The sequence below is a fragment of the Macaca fascicularis genome, chromosome 19 (assembly GCF_037993035.2).
Source record: "Macaca fascicularis isolate 582-1 chromosome 19, T2T-MFA8v1.1".
In the NCBI taxonomy this organism is placed as follows: domain Eukaryota; kingdom Metazoa; phylum Chordata; class Mammalia; order Primates; family Cercopithecidae; genus Macaca; species Macaca fascicularis.
The window spans coordinates 50929667-50950761 of NC_088393.1; the positions used below are offsets into that span (position 1 = coordinate 50929667).

The 21095-nt window shown below is 43.4% G+C and overlaps 1 protein-coding gene and 1 long non-coding RNA gene across 3 annotated transcripts in view; one reads left to right on the forward strand and one right to left on the reverse strand.

Moving 5' to 3' along the window:
- LOC135968350 (uncharacterized) overlaps positions 1-5965 on the forward strand; it is a 39541-nt gene extending 33576 nt beyond the window's left edge. Inside the window, exon 2 of the long non-coding RNA XR_010583011.2 lies at positions 2883-5965. This is a non-coding gene — a long non-coding RNA (uncharacterized lncRNA). The remainder of the gene's footprint in view (positions 1-2882) is intronic.
- On the reverse strand, positions 1855-20395 carry LOC135968349 (pregnancy-specific beta-1-glycoprotein 2-like). 2 transcript variants are annotated; one of them, XM_065534462.1, is made up of 5 exons: positions 20200-20395; positions 18618-18977; positions 11801-12079; positions 8299-8553; positions 1855-3016 (listed from the first exon to the last, which is right to left on the reverse strand). In XM_065534462.1, exons 1-5 carry the CDS (start codon positions 20261-20263, stop codon positions 2982-2984), a joined length of 993 nt encoding a protein of 330 aa, XP_065390534.1. In that variant the 5' UTR covers positions 20264-20395; the 3' UTR covers positions 1855-2981. The 2 variants fall into 2 exon arrangements, with proteins under 2 accessions (XP_065390534.1, XP_065390533.1); XM_065534461.2 differs by lacking the exon at positions 1855-3016 and having other exon boundaries at positions 6634-8553.
- Positions 20396-21095: the final 700 nt, after the last annotated feature.

Here is a 21095-nt window from a genome sequence, read left to right on the forward strand (position 1 = left end):
ACTCTGAGTGGCCCACACCTCAGACACGAGGGTTTTCCCATGAAATTTACGTTGAGTTGTCCACTTCTAGCTTATATGGCTTCAGGAACAGAGCTGTTCTTGTTCTTAGTGATTTCATTAGAGAAAATTTAATTGGAAGAACTAAAAGAATTCAGGGTCCAGTCCAGTCTACCAGTAGATTGTAAATGCTCAAAGATAATGAACAGTGGTTCAATCTGGTAACAGGTATACTACAGTTTTTCTTTTCAACATAATTTTTCTCTAAATAGGAGTCTGTATTTTTACCAAAGATAATTCCAGTAGGATGAATTGTTTGCAAAATAGGTTGACTCTCACCAAACTTGCCTAGATTTTTTACCTAAGTTCAGCAAGAGTGGCAATGGACCATAGAAGATCTTTTTAAACTTTGCGTTCTTAGAAGTTTTATAAGACTCTCAGATTAAGTTTCCAAAAACTTCTTGAGACTCGGAAGCCAAATCAAGGCCAACTTCAGACTTTCCCTGCATTCCATATGGGTTTATTCTATGTATATTCTCAAATAGAACATCCCAGTCAAAGCCTTAGTAATATAACCAAAGTTTTCAAATGTGTCATGTTATAAAGAGAGTAGATTCTTACTGAACTTGTGCAAATAACTTTATTACCATAAGCATATGAATACTCACAAATAGTTTCCCAATTCTGAGGTACTCAGATTGGAAACAAAAGCAAATGTTTTGACTTTTGTTTACAAAAGCATACTTTATCAAATTTCTGTAAAGTATAAAGAGCTTAAAAGAGAAAGTCCATAAATCTGGAGAATAAAACATTCAACGAATCAGCACGTTTTCAAAGAAAAAATTATGAGAATATTATCCTTTTGATTATTAAGTCCAATATAACTGAGTTTTTTTTCCTCTTTGTCTTGAATTTCATGAAGGTATCAGCCTGTTCATTAAAATTTTGAAAGTTCTCAGAGAGTCCAGTGGTATGATCCTGAAGTTATCAGAAACTTGTATTCAAGAGTCGTTGTCAGAGTCTTTTCCATATATCTCCTTGAAGAAAAAGCAATTTTGGACTGTAGCTGACTGTAAATACTTCGAGGAAGAATCAAAGCAACGGTCTGGGAATGACAAAGATTTAAAATGATCATGGTTAAAAATCTAATGAGATTTTTATTAGGTTGATTATGGAAAAGACACAACTCACATAGAAACCTAGTTACTTCTGTGGCATACGACACTATGACTGATAACATGTTCGATTTCCAGAAATTTCATACGGTTTTTAGAACTCTTTTTTTTTTTTAATTTTTTTTTCCTTGAGATGGAATCTCACTCTGTTGCCCAGGATCTCCGCTCACTGCAAACTCCACCTCCGGGTGCACGCCATTCTCCTGCCTCAGACTCCGGAGTAGTTGGGACTACAGGTGCCTGCCACCACACCCGGCGAATTTTGTTTTTGTGTTTTCAGTAGAGACGGGGTCTCACCGTGTTAGACAGGGTGGTCCCGATCTCCTGACCTCATGATCTGCCAGCCTTGCCTCCCAAAGTGCTGGGATTACAGACATAAACCACTGCGCCCAGCCTAGAATACTCATATTATTAACATTCCCATAAACGTTATTTAGAGAAGGTTTAGCAACACTTATCACTTATTTGACAATGCTTTATATATATTTTAACATATAAAATAAGGTGGCTTTTCCATTCAGCTTCTGCTTAGCTGGATTCCTGAGTTCTTGGTGTAGCCCATTAATAATTAGGGCCAAAAACGCACAGTCTTACATATGTTCAAAAACGTCCTTAGGTAATTCCAGTACTTCTACTTCAAAATCATTGACTTAGTTGTAAGTTCTACCTTTTATAATAAGAGTTCTCCACCCTCATTACATGTTAGTAGTGTCAGGGAAGACTTAAAAATTATCAATGCCTGGTCCCTCTCCAGACCTTTAAACTGGAACTCATGGGTGGGGCTAGAGCATCCACTTTTAAAAATGTTTTCCAGTGATTCCAAAGTGTAGCTATATTTCCCATCAGATTTCTCTGATTTCTTGTGGCCTTCACTTTTTTTCTATTTTGGTATCTTGAAGAATTTCAGATCTCATTTCCTGTCTTATGCTTTATGTCCCCTGGGGTAGGGACCTTGCCTTCTTCATTTCTGTATCTTTTTTGAACAAGTGAATTAGTCATCAGGAAAAGGTCTCCACCACACATACATTGTGTTCTGAGTCTCAAGTTCACAGGCTAATCCTAAAGTCTTTTTCCTCCACGAGGTCAGAGGTTGCTTGTGATGAAGGGAGTGGTTAAGTCTGTAGTGCAGATGGTGGAGGGGAGTTCACCCTGTTTTTAGACATAGCATTGGAACTAAGAATTTTATGTCTATGTGGGTGAAGGGGCAGGGATGTGTAGGAAGACAGTTCTAATTAGGATGGAGGAATTATACTAGGAAGTAGAGGTAAAGGAAGTGAGAAGGATTAGTAAATAGAAGAAATGTGAACTTACCAAATAGGCTAGTGCAGACCCCTGGAGATTCTTGATTAAGTGAATTAACTAGATTTTAGAAAGGTAATGAGGCAGTCATATGCAAGGAAGGTTTCAAAGTCTGGACACAAGAAGTCAAGCAACACTTTGAGAAGAGGTTGAGCTTTATGGGAATGGAGAGAATTACACTATTGAGAGATGTGAAAAATAATGAAGAGGGTTTCACAATGTGAAATTGTGTTTCTCATTTGAATCTGAGAAATAAACGAGACAATTATGGCTAAAAGACATTGGGGTAGAGGGAGCATAAAGGCCAGGGAGAAAGGGAACTGCAGGAATTAGTGCTGAGAAGCAGGAGTTTAGTGGACGGAGGAGATCCAGTCCCAGATACAGGCCAATAAGTCTTTTCCCTCTCCCAAGCATGGCAGTCAGCCTGCAGGAAGCGGTACAAGAGAAAAGGCCATCATACCTGCCAGACTTCCTGGAATACAGAAATGACATCATGGCTGCTATGTCGGATCAATGCCAGGATAGATGTCCTCTTCCTGAAGAACCTGTCATGGAAAGAAAAGAAAAGAAAAGAAGGAATGGAGATGATGTTACTTTACAGGGGGGAACCTCAGGAACCAGCATGTAACATGAGGTAGTCTATAATTGTTTCTTCAAGGAAAGCATTATTTCTGTTGGAAAGTTGATGGGAGATGATTATATTCCTGCAGTTGTTTTTTCCTCTCTCACCTTGTTTCTAGGTTTTTTATCAGTCCTCTGTCAATTCTCTACTGCACTCAGATATTTCAGAAATATTTCGGATTTGTGAAAGGCTGATCGTTATTTTCTATGTCAGTAGAACTATCCACCTTTACAACTTTTCATGGTTGCACCTTTGTCTCAGTGTCTCTGTGGTGGCAGCCATGAATGAGACCCTGCCAGGACTCCATGGCAGGGACCTGATTGACAGAAGGCCCAGGTCAGTGCATTTCAAATTCACAACCTCCTTTGCACAGAAAGCTTTCTTCCCACAGGCTCACAGCAAGGGCGTGTAAGCAAGCCTAGTTCTCTGAGGCTCTCTTTAACTCTAATGTGTGACTGGTTGGAGGACTCCCCATCAGCCTTGCGAAAACTGTCTTAAGAACTGCATTGATACCTAAAATTTCTTTCCCTTTCCTTTTCACAGGAGTCAGCTTTGCATAGTGGTCTGTGGGTTCTCCCATACTACCTTCATGCCTGCCCCACATTCCCTCACAGGTGTCTTCTCTGATAATTTATCTTATTTGTCTAGTCCTATCCTGGATGCATCTCAGTTGGTAAAAAAAGCAAAACAAAAAAGCATACCAGGATTGATTCTTTACACTTAGATTTTTTCCTTTCTCTCCCACAAGTAGTCAGTAACCATGTCCTACTGTTTTATGTGTTACCTTTTTTTCTATATATATATATGGAAATAGGTGCTGTTGAGGGGCACATCTTATGTGTCAGGCCCTGTGCTAAATACTTTACCTGTACCTCATTTAATTCACACAATAACCCTGTCTGTTACATATTATTTTATTTTATTTTATTTTATTTGAGACGGAGTCTTGCTCTGTCGCCCAGGCTGGGGTGCAGTGGCCGGATCTCAGCTCACTGCAAGCTCCGCCTCCTGGGTTTATGCCATTCTCCTGCCTCAGCCTTCCAACTAGCTGGGAGTACAGGCGCCTGCCACCTCGCCCAGCTAGTTTTTTGTATTTTAGTAGAGAGGGGGTTTCATCGTGATAGCCAGGATGGTCTCGATCTCCTGACCTCGTGATCCACCCGTCTCGGCCTCCCAAAGTGCTGGGATTACAGGCTTGAGCCACCACGCCCGGCCTACATATTATTTTCATATTACCGATGAAAGGACAGAAGCTTAGAGTAGTGTAAAAACTTTCCTGGTGTCATATGGCTACTAATAGGAGGATGTGAGATTTCATTCTGGGACTATTTGACCTCAAGGCTAAGGATGACAATAGTAATAGAGCAGCTGACATTGGTTCATCTGTGTGGCATCTTGTTTCATTGACTGCAATAAACCTTTAAAAGAATCGTATGAAGCAAGCTCTCTCATGCTTCAGGATATGAAAGAAGAACAAACTAAACCCAAGCACAGTGAATGAAGTAAACAATATGGCTTAGAGCGGATAAAAATAAAATGGAGAATGAAAAAAGAATGCAGTAAATTAATGAAACCAAAGTTGATCCTTCAAAATAAATCAACAAAATTGACGACCATTAACTGGACTAAGAAAAAAAGAGAGAAGATTAAAATTACTAAAATCAGAAATGGAAATGGAGTCCAAGCATGGTGGGTCATATTTTAATCCTAGCACTTTGGAAGGTCACAATGGGAGAATTTCTTGAGACCAGGTGTTTGGACGAGCATAGATAACCTCAGGAGACCCGGTGTCTACAAAAAAAATTTAAAACCAATTAGCTGGGCATGGTGGCATGCATCTGTAGTCCTAGTATCTTGGGGGGCTGAAGAAGGAGAATTTCTTCAGCCCAGGAGTTTGAGGCTGCAGTGAGGCATATTCACACCACTGTATTTCAGCCTGGGCTGGCCTACAGAGTGAGTGGCTCTCTCTCTTTCTCTCAAAAAAAATATAAGAAAAGAAAAGTAAAAATGAAAAAACAGAAAATGAAATGATTACTACCAATTCTAATAAAATAATGATTTTGAAATTACTGTATTTGTATTCCAATAAATTGTATAAACTAGATGGAATAGACAAATTCCTAGAAAAACACAAAAAAAATGACTAGAACTATAATCAGTAATAACATTGAATCAATAAAAGCATTTGATGAAATTCAATATTTTTTCATAATAAAAACATTCTAACTAAGAATGTAAGGAAACCACCTCAACATAAAGGCAATATATGAAAAACCCAATGCTAACATCATACTCAACGGAGAAAGACTGAAAGCTTTCCTGTTTGAGCAGGAACAAGACAAGGTTGCTGCTTTGGACACTTCTATTCAATGTAGTATTGAAAGGTCTAGTCAGAAAAATTAGGCAAGTATTTTTAAAAAGACATTCAAATTGGAAGAAAGGAGTAAAATTATTTCTGTTCGCAGATAACTTGAACTTATATCTAGAAAATCCTAAAGATGGACAAACCTATTAGAATTGATAAATGAATTCAGTAATGTTCCACAATACAAAATCAACATTCAAACATCAGTCGTATTTCAATACACTAACCATGGACCATCTGAAGCGAAATTAAGAAAAAAATTTTAATTTGAATTAATATCAAAAAGAATAAAATACTTAGGAATAAGTTTAACTAAAGAGGTGAAATGATTATACCTGAAATCCATAAAATGTTGCTTAATGATGACATCAATAAAATGAAAGACATTTTGTTTCCATGAATTAGAAGACTCACTAATGTCAAGAGGACAATGAAACCCAAAGTGAACTGCAGATTCAATATAATTCTTCTCAGAATCTCAGTGACATTTTTGCAGTAAAAGAAAAATCCGTCCTAAAATTTATATTGAAACTCATGACCCTAAATAGACAAACAACTTTGAAAAGGAAGAATGAAGCTGGAGGACTCACACTTTCTGATCTCAGCATTTACTACAAAGCCCCCGTAACCAATACAGTGTGGTACTGGCATAAAAGAGGACATAGAAATTAATAAGATAGAACAGAGAGCCCAGAAAGAAATACTTGCATATATGGCCAAATGATTTTCATCGAGTGTGCCAAGATCATTCAATGGGGAAAGGATAGTGTTCTCACAAAAAGATATTGGAAAAGCTGGATATCCAAGGGCAAGAATGAGTGGAACATTTACCTAGCATCATATACAAAAATTAACCCACAATAGATCAGATATCTAAATGTAAGAGCAAAATCCATACAACTCTTAGAAGAAAACATAGGATAAAAACTTCATGATATTGCATTTCACAATGATTTCTTGGTTGTAACAACAAAAGCATAGGCAACAAATAAAATGGATAAATTGGACTTCATAAAAATCAAAACGTTTTATATATCAAAGAACATTATCAAGAGAGTAAGAAGGCAACCCATGAAATGAGAAAAATATTTGCAAATTATAAGTGTGATAAGAAATTAATTTCCAGAATATACAAAAAACTACGAGTTAACAACAGCAAACATCCAAAAACACAATTACAAAATGAACCAAGGATTAAAATAGAGTTTTCTCCAAGGAAGATATACAAATATCCGATAAGCCCAAGAAAGCTCCTCAGCATCACGAATACTTAGAGACATGCAAATCAAAACCACAATGTGACACCACCTCATACACTTTAGGATGCTTTGATAAACAACAACAATGACAGCAACACAAAACGACAAGTATTTTCAAATAGACAGAAAAGTTGGAGCTCGAGTGCATTGCTGATGGGAATGGGAAATGTTATAGCCACTGTAAAAAGTGGTGTGGCTGTTTCTCAAAAATTAAGCAATAAATTACCATTTGATACAGCAATTCCACTTCTGGACATACTCCCTATAGAATTGAAAGAAATGTGAACAAATATTTGCACATTGATGTTCCGAGAAGCATTACACACAATAGCCAAAAATGGAAACAATGGAAAAGTCCATTGAAAGATAAGTGGGTAGGGAAATGAGATATATCTATACATCGAAATGTTATTCAACCTTAAAAAGGAATAAAATTCCAATACATCGTGCAAAGTGGATGAACGTTGAAGACATGCTAACTGAAATAAGCCAGACACGAAAGGATAATTATTCTATAATTCCATTTATAAAATAGAATAGCCAGTTATATAGAGACAGAAAGTAGAATGGTATGTGCTAAGGGTTAGGGGGAGAAGGAGTGAGAGTTACTGTTTATTGGGTACAGAGGTTTAATATGGTAAAAGGAAAAAGTTCTGGAAATGGATAGTGTGATGGTTACACAACACTAAATGGCACACTTAGAAATAGTTAATGATAAGCCTTATATTGGATATATATAAAGTGTCCTGGTAGTCTTACACTCTATAAATACACACTTTTTGGCATAGCCCCTTTCCTGCCATGCAGAACCCCAGAGGTGAATCTCCCTATGTCTCCAAGTGTGCATCACTCACTGTCCTCTGTGCTGTGTCCCACGTGCTGTGCCAACAGCCTCATAGCGCCGGTGACTTCAGAGCCAGGACACAGCTCAAGAGTCTGCCCCGAGGCTCCCTCTCTTTTAATTTCCCTGCAGCCTAGCCTTCACATCAACTGGCAGTTCGATTTAGCCGAAATCAGGACAGGCCACCAGGGCTCTTTCTCCACACATGCTGGTCCCACACCAGGTGGAGTCAGGCAGGGCCAGTCACCGGAGAAGCCCGGAGCAGATTAGGGAGTGGTCTGAGCTGCCCCTTTCTCATCCAAGGGCTTTCCTACTCTCATTTGGGGGAAAAATGTGAGCTTGTTTCAAAGCCTCCGATGCTCCTTGTAGCTCATGCAGTAGGGAAAAAAAATAAAGACGTGGCAGAAAGGGATGTGTTGGTGACAGCGAGAAGCAACTTGACCTTGAGGACTCTCCTTCTTGTCCCTCTGTGAAGCCTCTTCCATCACATAGGGCTCAGGGCTGACAAAGCCCCCTCCCTACCTTTCTCAGGCTGGACACAAAGTCAACCATGAGAAAACAGAAAAACAAGGAGAAGAGAGTCTGTAGAGACAAATTGGGAGGGTTCACGAGGAGAATTTAGGATTTGCTTCTGCCAATGGGACACAGGCTGGGAATTAAAATGTTTTCCTGGGTCTCCTCTGAAAGGCAGATAGACATCATCTAAAACCCTATTGCCAGTGATGCAGGGATCCACTTACCAGAGACTTTGATCATCTTGAATGCGGAACTTGAGCTGCCAGTGGCTGGGTTACGAGCCGAGCAACCATACATTCCGCCATGCTTTCTAGTAATTTCGCGGATAGAGAGCTCTTGTCCTGATTGCAGAAACTTCCCATCAATCGTCCAAGAATACTCTGCCGGTGGGTTAGAGTCCGCGAAGCAGTACAAGTAGAGTTTGTCTCCTGAACGGTAATAGGGGGATGAAGAGAAAATGCTGGGGATGCGTGGACCATCTGGAGTAAAGAGAATAAAGTCACAGGTGATGTCATCTGAAGGAAGGGGATGTTCCTGGTCTCTTAAAGGGACATAGTGTCCCTCTGAGCCAAGACACACCCTCAAGGCCTAGCCAAACCGCTCCTGTGTTCACTGGGCCAAAGCCTGGGATATTCTCCTGTTTCTCCCATCACAGGCTGTAGACTCCAAGTCTCCCATGACAAGAGCATCTCTTCCCCTTATATTTTTGTTTAAGGCTATGCATACCCAGAATTTCCCAGGGCAGGGAGCCATGGCCATCCCTGGTGTCCAGAAATAAAAGTGTCTGTACTTGGACCTGAGAGAGACTGAGATGCGTGGCCTGTGTTCCTTTGGATTTTAGCGGGTGGCCTGGTCCACACAGGAACCTAAGATACAAAGGACATCCAGCGTGACTGGGTCACTGGGGGTGCTACCAACTTGGTCCCATATTTCACATTCATAGGGGCCTGTGTCATTTCTTGTGACATTGGCTAGAATGAGGATCCTGTTTTCACCGGGTTGCTTTAGCCTGGGACTGTGTGGATAACAGAGAGAAGATTGTCCTGTGGCACCTTTGATTCCTCCACAGGCATCCTTCAATCAGAGTTGGGATCTCCCTCCCCTCAGCCCACCCGAGTCCTTGAAAACCAATAGCTCGTGTGTGTGTCACAAGACAGATGCATGATGATCTAAGAGCTCAAAGACTGTGAGGCCACCTGCTCTGTCTTAGGGAAGCACAGACATTCTCAAGTGTGAATTGAGCAGCAGTGTTGGGTCATGGACAGATACATCAGTGGGAGTCACAGGCCCTGATACACCTCCCAGTCCCTCTCTAATCAGCTGACTGGCTGGCTCACCTTGGGTTCCTTACCTGCAATGTGCAACTGCCGGGCTCCTTACAAATTCCATCCTACTTTGCCCCCCTAGATGTGATTTCTCTGCAGCTTCCATTTCCAAGGACATTCTAGAGATGAGTAATAATGGGACTTCCCATTGTCTTGAAACCCTGAAGATACTGAGCAGCCTGGCCTGGGACTGGATGTTTCACCAGAAATAAGACAGGGGAGACCAGAGTCAAGCCTGGAGGTCAGTTCAGTCATCAGGCCATGGAGACACAAGCTGGGGCAGTTTTCTGCAGGTGTTCCATGATGACTTACTTGAGCCAGTGACCTCCAAAGATAGAGCAGAGTGCAAGGAATGATCTAGAAAGACTGAAGGGGACAGACAAGAGCTGGTGGCTTTGGAGCAGAACCATGTTCCCTGTTCTGGGTTCTTTAAGTTTCCTCTCCTTCTGCAGAGGGCAGGTGAGGACTAAATGGATCTTTCCAGAAATACATGTGGACATTTGCAAATGCAGAACGGACTGGTGGAAAGGGTGGGAATGAACTGCTGGAAATCTGGTCCTTGTGGACCATACGTGTTTGATGGATATGAGACAAAGTTGGGGAGAAATTTTGCAAATATTTTCTTTCATTGGACACTCTACTCTCCGATTCCATGGGTTTGACTACTCTAGGGACATCATGTAAGTGGATTCCAGAGTGAATCTGAGAAGAGACTGCTGGTAGCCGGGAGCTGGGAGTGGGGAGAATCAGAAGTAGTTCATGTGTGTGCAGTTTCAGTTATGCCAGATGGGGAGGTTCTAGAGATCTGCTGTACAGCTTGATGCCTATAGTTCACACAGATTGAGTGTTTCTTACGCATCAGACTCAGGACAGAAAGTGTTTTGGATTTCTGACATTTTTTGATTCGAAATATTTGTCACATACTTACTGGTTTAGCATCCCAAATCTGAAAGATTCAAAATCTAAAATGCTCCAGTGAGCATTTCTTTTCAGCATCACATTAGTCAGCAAAAGTGGGTGGTGATAGGCTAAATACATTCTTGCCCTTTTTTCTCCTAACCACTTTTCTAGCTTGGTGATTAGTTTTTGGTCAATTCCATACTGGCCATGCTGCACTTGTATGTTTTTGAAGGCTTTGGGATGTGAGAAATAATGATTGCTATTTTCTATGTCGTCAACACTTTCCACCTTTCCTTGTTTGCATCTTTTTCTCAGTGTCTCTGTTGTGGCAGTTATCAGTAAGAGCCTATCAGGTCAGATTTAGGACAGATTTTTGTAATTCTGCAAAAAAATGTTACTGAGATTCTGGTAGGGGTTGCGTTGAATCTGCAGCTCACTTTGGGTAGTATTGTCATCCTAACAATGTTGATTTTTCCAATCCATGAAAATGAAATGTCTTCCCACATATTGATGCCGTCTTTAATTTCATTCAGTAACGTTTTGTAGTTTTCACGGTATAACCCTTAGACCTTTTTGATTAAACTTATTCCAAAACATTTTATACCTTTTGATGTTAGTGAGAATGGAAATTCTTTTCTGAATTTCCTTTCACATTGTTCATTGTTACTGTATAGTCTAAAGAATGATCTAGAAAGAGTGAAGGCCACAGGCAAAAGCTCGTGGTTTTCGAGCAGAAACATATTCCCTGTCCTGGGTTTTTGATTTTCGCTCTCCCTTAGCAAAGGGCAGATGGCTCTTCCCTGATAGCCAGATAGACTTCACTGAAAAACATATTGCCAGTGTTCCAGGGATCCACTTACTAGGGACTATGATCCTCTTGATTATGAGATTTGTTCCACCAGTGACTGAGTTATGCATGAAACAGACATAGACCCCTCTCTATGTTGTAGTGGTTTGGAGGATAAAGAACACTTGTGCTGATTGCTGGAACTTCCCATCAATCAGCCAAGAATGCTCTGTCAGTGGGTGAGAGTCTGTGAGGCAGGAGAGCTTGGGGAGTTCCCCTGGATGGTAATAGGTGTATGAAGAAGAAATGGTGGGGGCGTCCAGGCCAACTGGAGCAAAGAGAATAAAATCACAGCTGATGTTGTCAGAGGGAAGGGAAAATCCTGGTCTATGGAAGGGCCACGGTGACCCTGTGAGCTAAGACACAACACTGAAGTCCCAGCCAAATCCCTGCTGTGTTCACTGATCAGGAGCCTGAGACATTCACCTACTTCTCCCATCATAAGCTTTGGTCCCTGAGTCTCCCATGACAGGAGCAGCCTCTTCTCTCCCATTGGTGATCAAGCCTGAGCCTACTCTTTGGACTCATGGCCAGCTTTGATATCCGGGGAGAAGGGTCTCTGTACTTGCACCTGAGAAGGACCGGGAGGCCTGGCCTCTGGCCATGTGTATTTGGGATGGCAGCCTGGCTCACAGAGGAACAGAAGATACTCACAGAGGAGATTCAAGGTGACTGGATCACTGTGGCTGGAACTCACTGGGTTCTTCATTTCACATTCATAAGGTCCTGCAGTATCCTTTGTGACACCAAATAGAACGAGGGTCCTGTTGTTTTTGGACAGCTGCAACTTGTGACTGATAGGGAGGCTCTGACCATTTATCCGCCACAGGTAGCTTACATCCTGAGTGTCAGGATCACAGGATAAGATCACAATCTCCGTACCCTCCCTGGGGTTTAAGTTGCTGCTGTTGATGGAGGGCTTGGGAGTCTCCACTGTGCAGATAACAGAGAGAAGATTGTCCTGTGTGGCACCTTTGATTCCTCCAAACACATTTTTCAATCAGAGATGGCATTTCCCACTTCAGCCCACCCAAGTCCTTAAAAATCCATGGCAGATGTGTGTGTTACAAGACAGATGCATAGCAATCTGAGGGCTCAGAGATTGTGAGGCTGCCTTCTGTATGTGGGAGAAGCACAGACTTTCTCAAGTGTGAATTGAGCAGCATCACTGCATCATGGAAAAACATGGGTCCAGCAGTCAGAGCCCCTGGTGCCTCTCTGAGTCCCTCCCTCTCCAACTGCCTGCCTGGCCCACCTTGTGATCCTCACCTGGAGCATGCAGTGCTAGAATCTTCTTAGTTTCAATCTTACTTTGCTCCCAAGGTATGTTTTCCCTGCAGCTTCCCTTTCCAAGGGCATCCTAGAGATGGATGATGGAACTTCCCATTGTTCTTAAACCCTTTGGGTAGTGGGAAAACTGGCCTGGGACTGGGTACTTCAGCAGAAATAACACAGGGGAGACCAGAGTCAAGCCTGGAGGTCAATTTAGTCATCAGGGAGTGGAGCTACAAGTTGGGGCAGTTTTCCCAGCTGTCTCTTAGTGACTGACTTGAGCCAGCGACCTCTAAAGATACAGCAGAGTCCAAGGAATGAGCTACAAAGAGTGAAGGGGACAGGCAAGAGCTGATAGCTTTGGACCAAGACCATGTTCCCTGTCCTGTGTCCATGCCCTCACCTGCCCTTCCCCCTTTAAAGGGCAGGTGAGGACCGTGTGGATCTTTCTAGAAATACATGTGGATTTTTGCAAATGCAGAACTGACTGGTGGAAAGGGCGAGCATGAACTGATGATGGAAGTCTGGCCCTCATGGACCGTTTGTGTTTGGTGGCTATTAGACTAATATTTGGGAAGAAGTCTTGCAGATACTTTCTGTCGTTAGACATTCTACTCTCTGATTCTGTGAATTTGACTACTCTATGTACCTCATCTCAGTGGATTCCAGAGTAAATCAGAGAGTAGAATAGTAGTTTCCAGGAGCTGGGGTGAGGGGAATAGGGCATTGTTCCGTGGGTGTGAGCTTTCAGTTATGCAGGATGAGGAGGTTCCAGAGATCTCCTGTAGATCTTCATACCTATAGTTCATACAGATAAAGTGTTCCTTATGCAGAAAGCTTAAAACCAGGTGTTTTGGATTTCTAACTTTTTTAATTTTGGAATATTTGCAGTAGAGGTAATGGGTCAGCATCCCACATCTGAAAAATTTTAAATCCAAAATGCTCCAGTTAGCACTTCTTTTTAGCACCACATCAGTGGTCAGAAGCGTTGGATTTTGGTGCATTTCAGATTTTGGATTTCTGGATTTGGGATGCTCAATTTGTAATATTGTAATTTTCCCATAAAAAGTTGTCAGGAGTTTAGACCTCATGTTATGATGTGACTCTAGTAACAAAACAAAACAAAATTTGAAGGAAACATTAAAATGTTGTCATCATTGGAAATTTTTACTGATGGTCCAAGTATCTAAGATGAATTGCTGGTAGTAGTATTTCTCTTGATACCCAATTAAGGTTTAGGTGTGGGGTGAATTCAGCAGGATCACATTATGCTGAAAGAAAGATGCCAAAGGTGATTTGAAATTAGCAAGTCCTTGAGTAGAAAGAGACCCGTTAAAGAGACAGAACTGGTTAGTGTGTCAATTACATAAAGGGAGGAATGATGCCGAATTAAAAGAAGTGATGTGTGTTATGTTAGTAAATATAGAAAGAACTCCCTGTTTCTAATTTCTGTGCAGAGTTAGGAAAAATGGGGAGGAGCCCAAAACAGGTATGTGAAGTGCTGTCTTCATTTTCTCTCAACCTAAGGAAATACAACTAGAGTTTAAGTTTGTGTGAATTAAGAAGAGTCTAAGTGAGATGCCATTGGGTCATGTGTCCCCCACAAGAAGAATCCCAACTTATGAAGATGGCATCATCATGAAGCAACAATCGAATGTGCCCCAGGCAGGAAAACCATCAGGTAGCACCCCCTGGTCACCTCCAACAGGTCCCCGAACCCACCAGTATTCCCATTCCATGAATGTTCCAGCCTTGGTAGTTGTTCCATAACTACAAAATTTTAAAATTGCGATTGTCAATACAAAATGGTAAATATGAAGTTAAATATATTGCTCCACTTTTTTCCCCTACTCCTTTTGAACTTTCGTGTTTCATTTTTGGAAGTTTCTATTGAAACATCCTCAAGCTAGGGATTCTTTCTTCAGCTGTGTGCATTCTACCAGTAAGCATCAAAAGCATTCTTCATTTCTCTAACAGCATTTTTTTTCTTTTTCTGAGACGGAGTCTTGCTCCATTGCCCAGGCTGGAGTGCAGTGGTACGATCTTGGCTCACAGCAAGCTCTGCCTCCCGGGTTCACGCCATTCTCCTGCCTCAGCCTCGCATGTAGCTGGGACTATGGGCACCCGCCAGCACGCCCAGCTCATTTGTTTGTATTTTTAGTAGAGATGGGGTTTCACCGTGTTCGCCAAGATGGTCTCGATCTCTTGACCTCGTGATCCGCCCGCCTCAGCCTCCCAAAGTGTTGGGATTACAGATGTGAGCCACTGTGCCAGGCCATCTCTGAGGGATTTTAACGAGTTGTCGACTTTTGAGTTTGTTCAGCTGTTTACTTACTGTTAGAACCGAGTGACAAATTTCAAGAAATTTGTCAAAAACAAGAAACGGGGAAAGGATTCCCTATTTAATAAATGGTGCTGGGAAAATTGGCTTGCCATAAGAAGAAAGCTGAAGCTGGATCCTTTCCTTATTCCTTATACGAAAATTAATTCAAGATGGATTAGAGACTTAAATGTTAGACCTAATACCATAAAAAGCCTAGAAGAAAACCTAGGTACTACCATTCAGGACATAGGCATGGGCTAAGACTTCATGTCTAAAACACCAAAAGCAAAGGCAACAAAAGCCACAATTGACAAATGGGATCTAATTACACTAAAGAGCTTCTGCACAGCAAGAGAAACTATCATCAGAGTGAACAGGCAACCTACAGAATGGGAAAAAATTTTGCAATCTACTCATCTGACAAAGAGCTAATATCCAGAACCTACAAAGAATTGAAACAAATTTACAAGAAAAAGACAAACAACACCATCAAAAAGTGGGCAAAGGATATGAACAGACAGTTCGCAAAAGAAGACATTCATACAGCCAACAGACACATGAAAAAATACTCGTCATCACTGGCCATCAGAGAAATGCATATCAAAACCACAATGAGATACCGTCTCATACCAGTTAGAATGGCAATCATTAAAAAGTCAGGAAACAACAGGTGCTGGAGAGGATGTGGAGAAATAGCAATATTTTTACACTGTTAGTGGGATTGTAAACTAGTTTAACCATTGTGGAAAACAGTATGGTGATTCCTCAAGGATCTAGAACTAGAAATACCATATGACTCAACCATCCCATTACTGGGTATATACCCAAAGGATTCTAAATCATGCTGCTATAAAGACACATGCACACGTATGCTTATTGTGGCACTCTTCACAATAGCAAAGACTTGGAATCAACCCAAATGTCCATCAGTGACAGACCACATTAAGAAAATTTCGCATATATACACCATGGAATACTATGTAGCCATAAAAAAGGATGAGTTCGGCCGGGCGCGGTGGCTCAAGCCTGTAATCCCAGCACTTTGGGAGGCCGAGACGGGCGGATCACAAGGTCAGGAGATCGAGACCATCCTGGCTAACACGGTGAAACCCCGTCTCTACTAAAAAATACAAAAACCTAGCCGGGCGAGGTGGCGGGCGTCTGTAGTCCCAGCTACTCGGGAGGCTGAGGCAGGAGAATGGCGTGAACCCAGGAGGCGGAGCTTGCAGTGAGCTGAGATCCGGCCACTGCACTCCAGTCTGGGCGACAAAGCGAGACTCTGTCTCAACAAAAAAAAAAAAAAAAAAAAGGATGAGTTCGTGTCCTTTGTAGGGACATGGATGCAGCTGGAAACCATCATTCTCAGCAAACTATCGCAAGAACAGAAAACCAAACACCGTGTGTTCTCACTCATAGGTGGGAATTGAACAATAAGATCACTTGGACACGAGAAGGGGAACATCACACACGGGGGCCTATTATGGGGAGGGGTTCGGGGTGGGGTTGTAATGACAGTTATACCTGATGTAAATGACGGGTTGATGGGTGTTGACGAGTTGATGAGTGCAGCACACTAACATGGCAAATATATACATATGTAACAAACCTGCACGTTGTGCACATGTACCCTAGAACTTAAAGTATATTTTTAAAAAAAGATTTTAAAATTAAAAAAAGAAAAACTCTAACCCCTGATCCACTAGGGAGGCTGATTTGAGTAATAATATACCTCCGTCCTCCTATTTGGCAGACTTGGAGTCATTAAAATATTTCTTTACTGCAAAACACCATCTGGATAAATTGGTTTTGTTTGTGCAGGAGGCCAGAAGAACATGTCTGGGAATTATAAGAATGGATGGAGGAGCTGCCTATCCCTGTCCCACAGTCTTGTGCACAGATCAGTCTCACAACAGGAAAGAGCCCTGGATGGGTATACAGTGGAAGCTTATTCTCTTAGTGACTTGGGGACATTGGCTCGAGATGAAGCCTGGCAGGAGTGGAAACTCCAGGTCATTTCTATGCCGTTCCTATTACCTGGGAGGTGGACCATTCCACAGTGTTAGCAGGAAGGGATTAGAAGGCAACCTAGTTAGAGCGAGTGTCTGGGGAAGGCCTAGGGGTGGAGGAAGAAGCTGTGCAGGACAGGGCTTGCCAGGTAGAATGAAGTGGGAGGAAGATGAGGGACACAGAGAAGCAGAGAGAGGCAGAGACAGCATGGCAGTGAACAGTGGGGACTACAGTGACTTCAGAGACCCCAGGGACCAGGTGTCCCAGTTCAACAGTCCAGGACCAGGGAGCCCTGAAAACCCTCCAGTTGCCAAAGGGTTTCAACTTACATGAGGTGGGGTGTCTTTAGGGGCAAGAGGTAGTGGGGGGATGAAACATGGGTGTCAGCCTCTGAAGGACAAGGGAAAGGTGTGGCCTAGACCTCCTAGGATTCTGAATCTGAGATCCAGTCTCTAAAGAGGTTATGGATCATTCATTTCTTCATTCAATTCCTTCATTTGTTATGCAAGAGCTCCTGAGTGTGTGTCTCTCACTGGGCCTGTGCTGGTGCAGGGTGTGAGTGGGGAAAGAAAACAAGCTCCTCTCCTTTATCCTGTCATGCCAGTGACATGGACACTTTGGGAAACACAGGATTTCAGGTTCAGTGATAGGGGTTAAGATCTGAGGGGGACGCCTGGACATTTTTTGCACTGACTCTGACAGTTGAGACAGGTGATTTAGTTCTGGAGTACACACTAATCAGCTGACCATTTGCTCTCACTCATCTGAGGTTTGGATGCCGAAGGTGAGAGGATTTGAGCCAAGAAACGACTACGGGGCCCTTGGATCCCAGTAATCCCTCACTTCTGGTGGAGGAGAGGATGGGCCTGTGGCTGCAGACAGACCTCATGTGACCCTGATCTGACTTTTGTGTTTGTGTGACTCTGGTTCAGTGACTGTGCCTTCCTGTGCCTCAGTTTTCTCTCAGTCAAATAAGCTAAATGGCGAATGGACTGTGGCTTTTCATGCTTTCTGTGAATAAATTGTAAATTCTTCACAGTCACGTGACCTAATGCTTGGCACAGTGGAGGTGTTCACACAAAAAGCATTTATTATTATTCACTTCCATGAGAGAGCAACTTTAGGTCAGATCCCAGTGGATAAGCTGTTGCCAAGTACATTTTCTGTCTTCTGTTTCTGCTTCTGGGGACTTTAGACTTTCTATGGAGTGTCCTAAGCCACACAAGGCAGTTGACTGATGGTCTACAAAGCTTGTCTTTCTGTCCTCTCCACTCTGAGTCTCAGGTGAAGAAAGCTCTGTCCTTGCCTAGATGAGGCTCTGAGGGCTGAGCCCTGGCAGTGAGCAGCTCCAGGAGACACAGTCCTCAGACAGCTGGTGAATCCTTGGTCCCAGTAAGCCCTGCCACAACCCAGCCCTAGCACAGGCTCCTCAGCTTTATCTGGAGTAAGGATTTAGGGACAATGGTCTGGGGTTCAGGTTTCTAGGGCTGAGCTTTTCTGAGAGTATCTCAAGGGGCCTCTTAGGCAAAGCCCTACTCAGTTCTCCAGGGTGTTTCTCAGGGTCAAGTTTATGAAGAGGGCATGAGGTGCTTGGCTGAGGCTGATCTCCTCCTGCTGAACACCCCCCCCCCCCCCATCAGACTGTCCTTCCTGTGCAGCAAGTGTCTGCAGGGTCTGGAGGCAGGAAAGGAATTCTGATCTGTTGAGGTTTGTCTCCTCTGTGTGTGTCCTGCACTAAATGCCAAAACCCCAACGTGGGACATAATGCAGAGAGGGACACAGGCACAGTCCAGGCCTGACCATCCTGTGTGTGCAAAGTAGAAGTGACCCCCACCCCCCAACACCCAGGGATCATGTGGAATCACTCACGGTATAAGGTGTAATGTCCAGTTACTCCTTCAGTCCTATGACCTCGCTTTATGATTTGTATGGTGTAGGATCCTGTGTTATTCTTGGTGACACTCTGGATCAGCAGGGATGCATTGGAATATACTGTTTCCCGTCCACTGTATGCAGGCCCAAATATAATCATTTCAGTGTCTATTGTATATGCTGTAATGTAATGCTGGAGGTCCATTATTTGCCCTTTGTACCAGATGTAGCCAACAACGTTCGTGGGCAAATTGTGGACAAGTAGAAGAACATCCTTCCCCTCAGAAACTTTGGTTGGCTGAGCTTCAATCGTGACTTGGGCAGTGGTGGTCGGGTTCCAGAAGATTAAAAGTGATGCTAGGAGGTGGAGAGAGCATCAGTCAATATTGAGACCTATGTATTGGGATGAAAAGATGGAGGCTTGGGTCCTGAGAATATTTCTTCAATCATCAGCCTTGTAGACACACACACACAAACACACACACCCCTTTGTGTGTGTGTGTGTGTGTGTGTGTGTGTGTGTGTTTGTCCTACTGTCCTACTGGGTCAAGGTCAGCAGCACGACCCCCATTCCTTCAATCCTTCTGACCTCGGCATTTTTCTCTTTGAAATCCTCTTCCCAGGGGTCTGCATGGCTCCCTCCACACTGCCCTCAGGTCCTGTTCACATCAGGGCGTACTTAGACTTCTTTCCTGACACCTCCTTCAGAGCCCCTGGGTCTTCCATTTCTGACCTTTTCATGCTCTGCTCCCTCCGGAGCTCTTGCCAACACCTGACCTCACATTCTAGATCTCTTTGCATGTCTGTCTTCCTGCCCATGACAGCATGAGCTCCGTGAAGACAGGGACATTTGTTTTCTTGATTGCACCCCAGTGCCTGGGACAGGCTGCAGACTCCTGCAGATGTGAAGGTTCCCAGGGATCTCCAAGCCAGGGCTATTTTTTTTTGTCTTTCCCCAATTGTTGAGGTTTTTTGTTGAGGACAGTGTTTCATGTCCTGCTTATATTTTCATCTGAAGTGTCATCCGATAATAGTTATTATTATCATTTTTCAAAATATTGTGGCCAGTGATGCTTAACCAGGAGAACAGAACACTTGAGATTTTCCTGCCTATTACCAATTCCAGTTCAATGTGATTTTCCTGTTGTGACCCTGTCTCTCTCTGGCATATTATCCCCAGTCCAGACTCCAACAGAGTCTTCTTTCCTTTATTTATTTTTTTTTTTCTTTTTGAGATGGAGTCTCGTACTGTCTCCCAGGCTGGCTTGCAGTGGCGCCATCTCAGCTCACTGCAACCTCTGCCTCCCAGATTCATGCAATTCTCCTGCCTCAGCCTCCTGAGTAGCTAGGATTACAGGAGCTCACCACCACACCTGGTTAATTTTTTCTGTTTTTAGTAGAGACGGGGCTTCACTGTGTTGATCAGACTGGTCTTGAACTCCTGACCTCATGATCCATCCATCTCAGCCTCCCAAAGTGCTGGCTTATTTTATTTTTTAGAACCCCATCCCCTCCAGGAGACCCCATCCAATCATTCTGCTTCCTCCTCCTGTCCTCTCCCAGGAAGTTCTCTCCTCACCTGTGAGTAGAAGCTCCTTCCAGGTGATGTGCAGTGTGTGGGGAGGCACTGAGAGGGGCCCCATGGCCTCTTCTGCCTGTGTGTTCTCCTCTGTGGAGATGAGTCTGGGATCCAGAATCTTTCCGAGCACAGCTGTCAGCTGTGCTGTCCTTCCTCCTTCTGTGCTGAGCCTCTTCCCGGGGCAGGAGCACTTCTCAGGCTTATGGGCGGGGTCTGTGCCCAGGTCACCTCTCTATCCCCTCCCCTCTCAATCCTGCCTCTTTGTCCCTCCTTCTCTTTTTCCTTTTGTCTGTGTGTCAGATCCCTGGGAATTGTGGAGGCCTCTGCCTTTTTCAGCAGTGATTTTGTCACCAAACCTCGGTACACACTATGTGCAGAAACACAAACATACACACAAAAGAGACATGCACAGACACAGAGTGTCACACACATACCCTGTAGGTTGGGCAAGCACAGTTTTGGGCCTCAACCTTCTGCTGTACCAGTGGCTCTGGGTCGGGGTGCACATTCACACCCCTCACCCTCTTTCATCCCCATCTGGCTCTCCCCTTCAGTGCAGGAGGCTGGAGCTGCATCAGGTCCCTGTTATAGGGACACCACATTGTGCTGTGGGTGAGCTGTGTGTTGCCTGGTGACAGGGACCCTTCCTTTCTCTAATTGTGTCTAGCTTGGCTGCAACTTCCAAGGATGGACATTCAGGACCTGGGTGTCCCAGAGGAAACTGTCCTTCCTGGAGGTGTGCAGGGTGAATCTCTCATGCCTCTTGGGAGGAGAGGCCTGTGCCGGTTGCTCAGTGGGGGCTGTGACTCCCACGGTGAAAGGGACAGTTCTGTCACTCTATTGCTCCCTTGGGACTGGTGGTGGGTCTCTCATCTCTTCCTGACCATCTTTGGTGT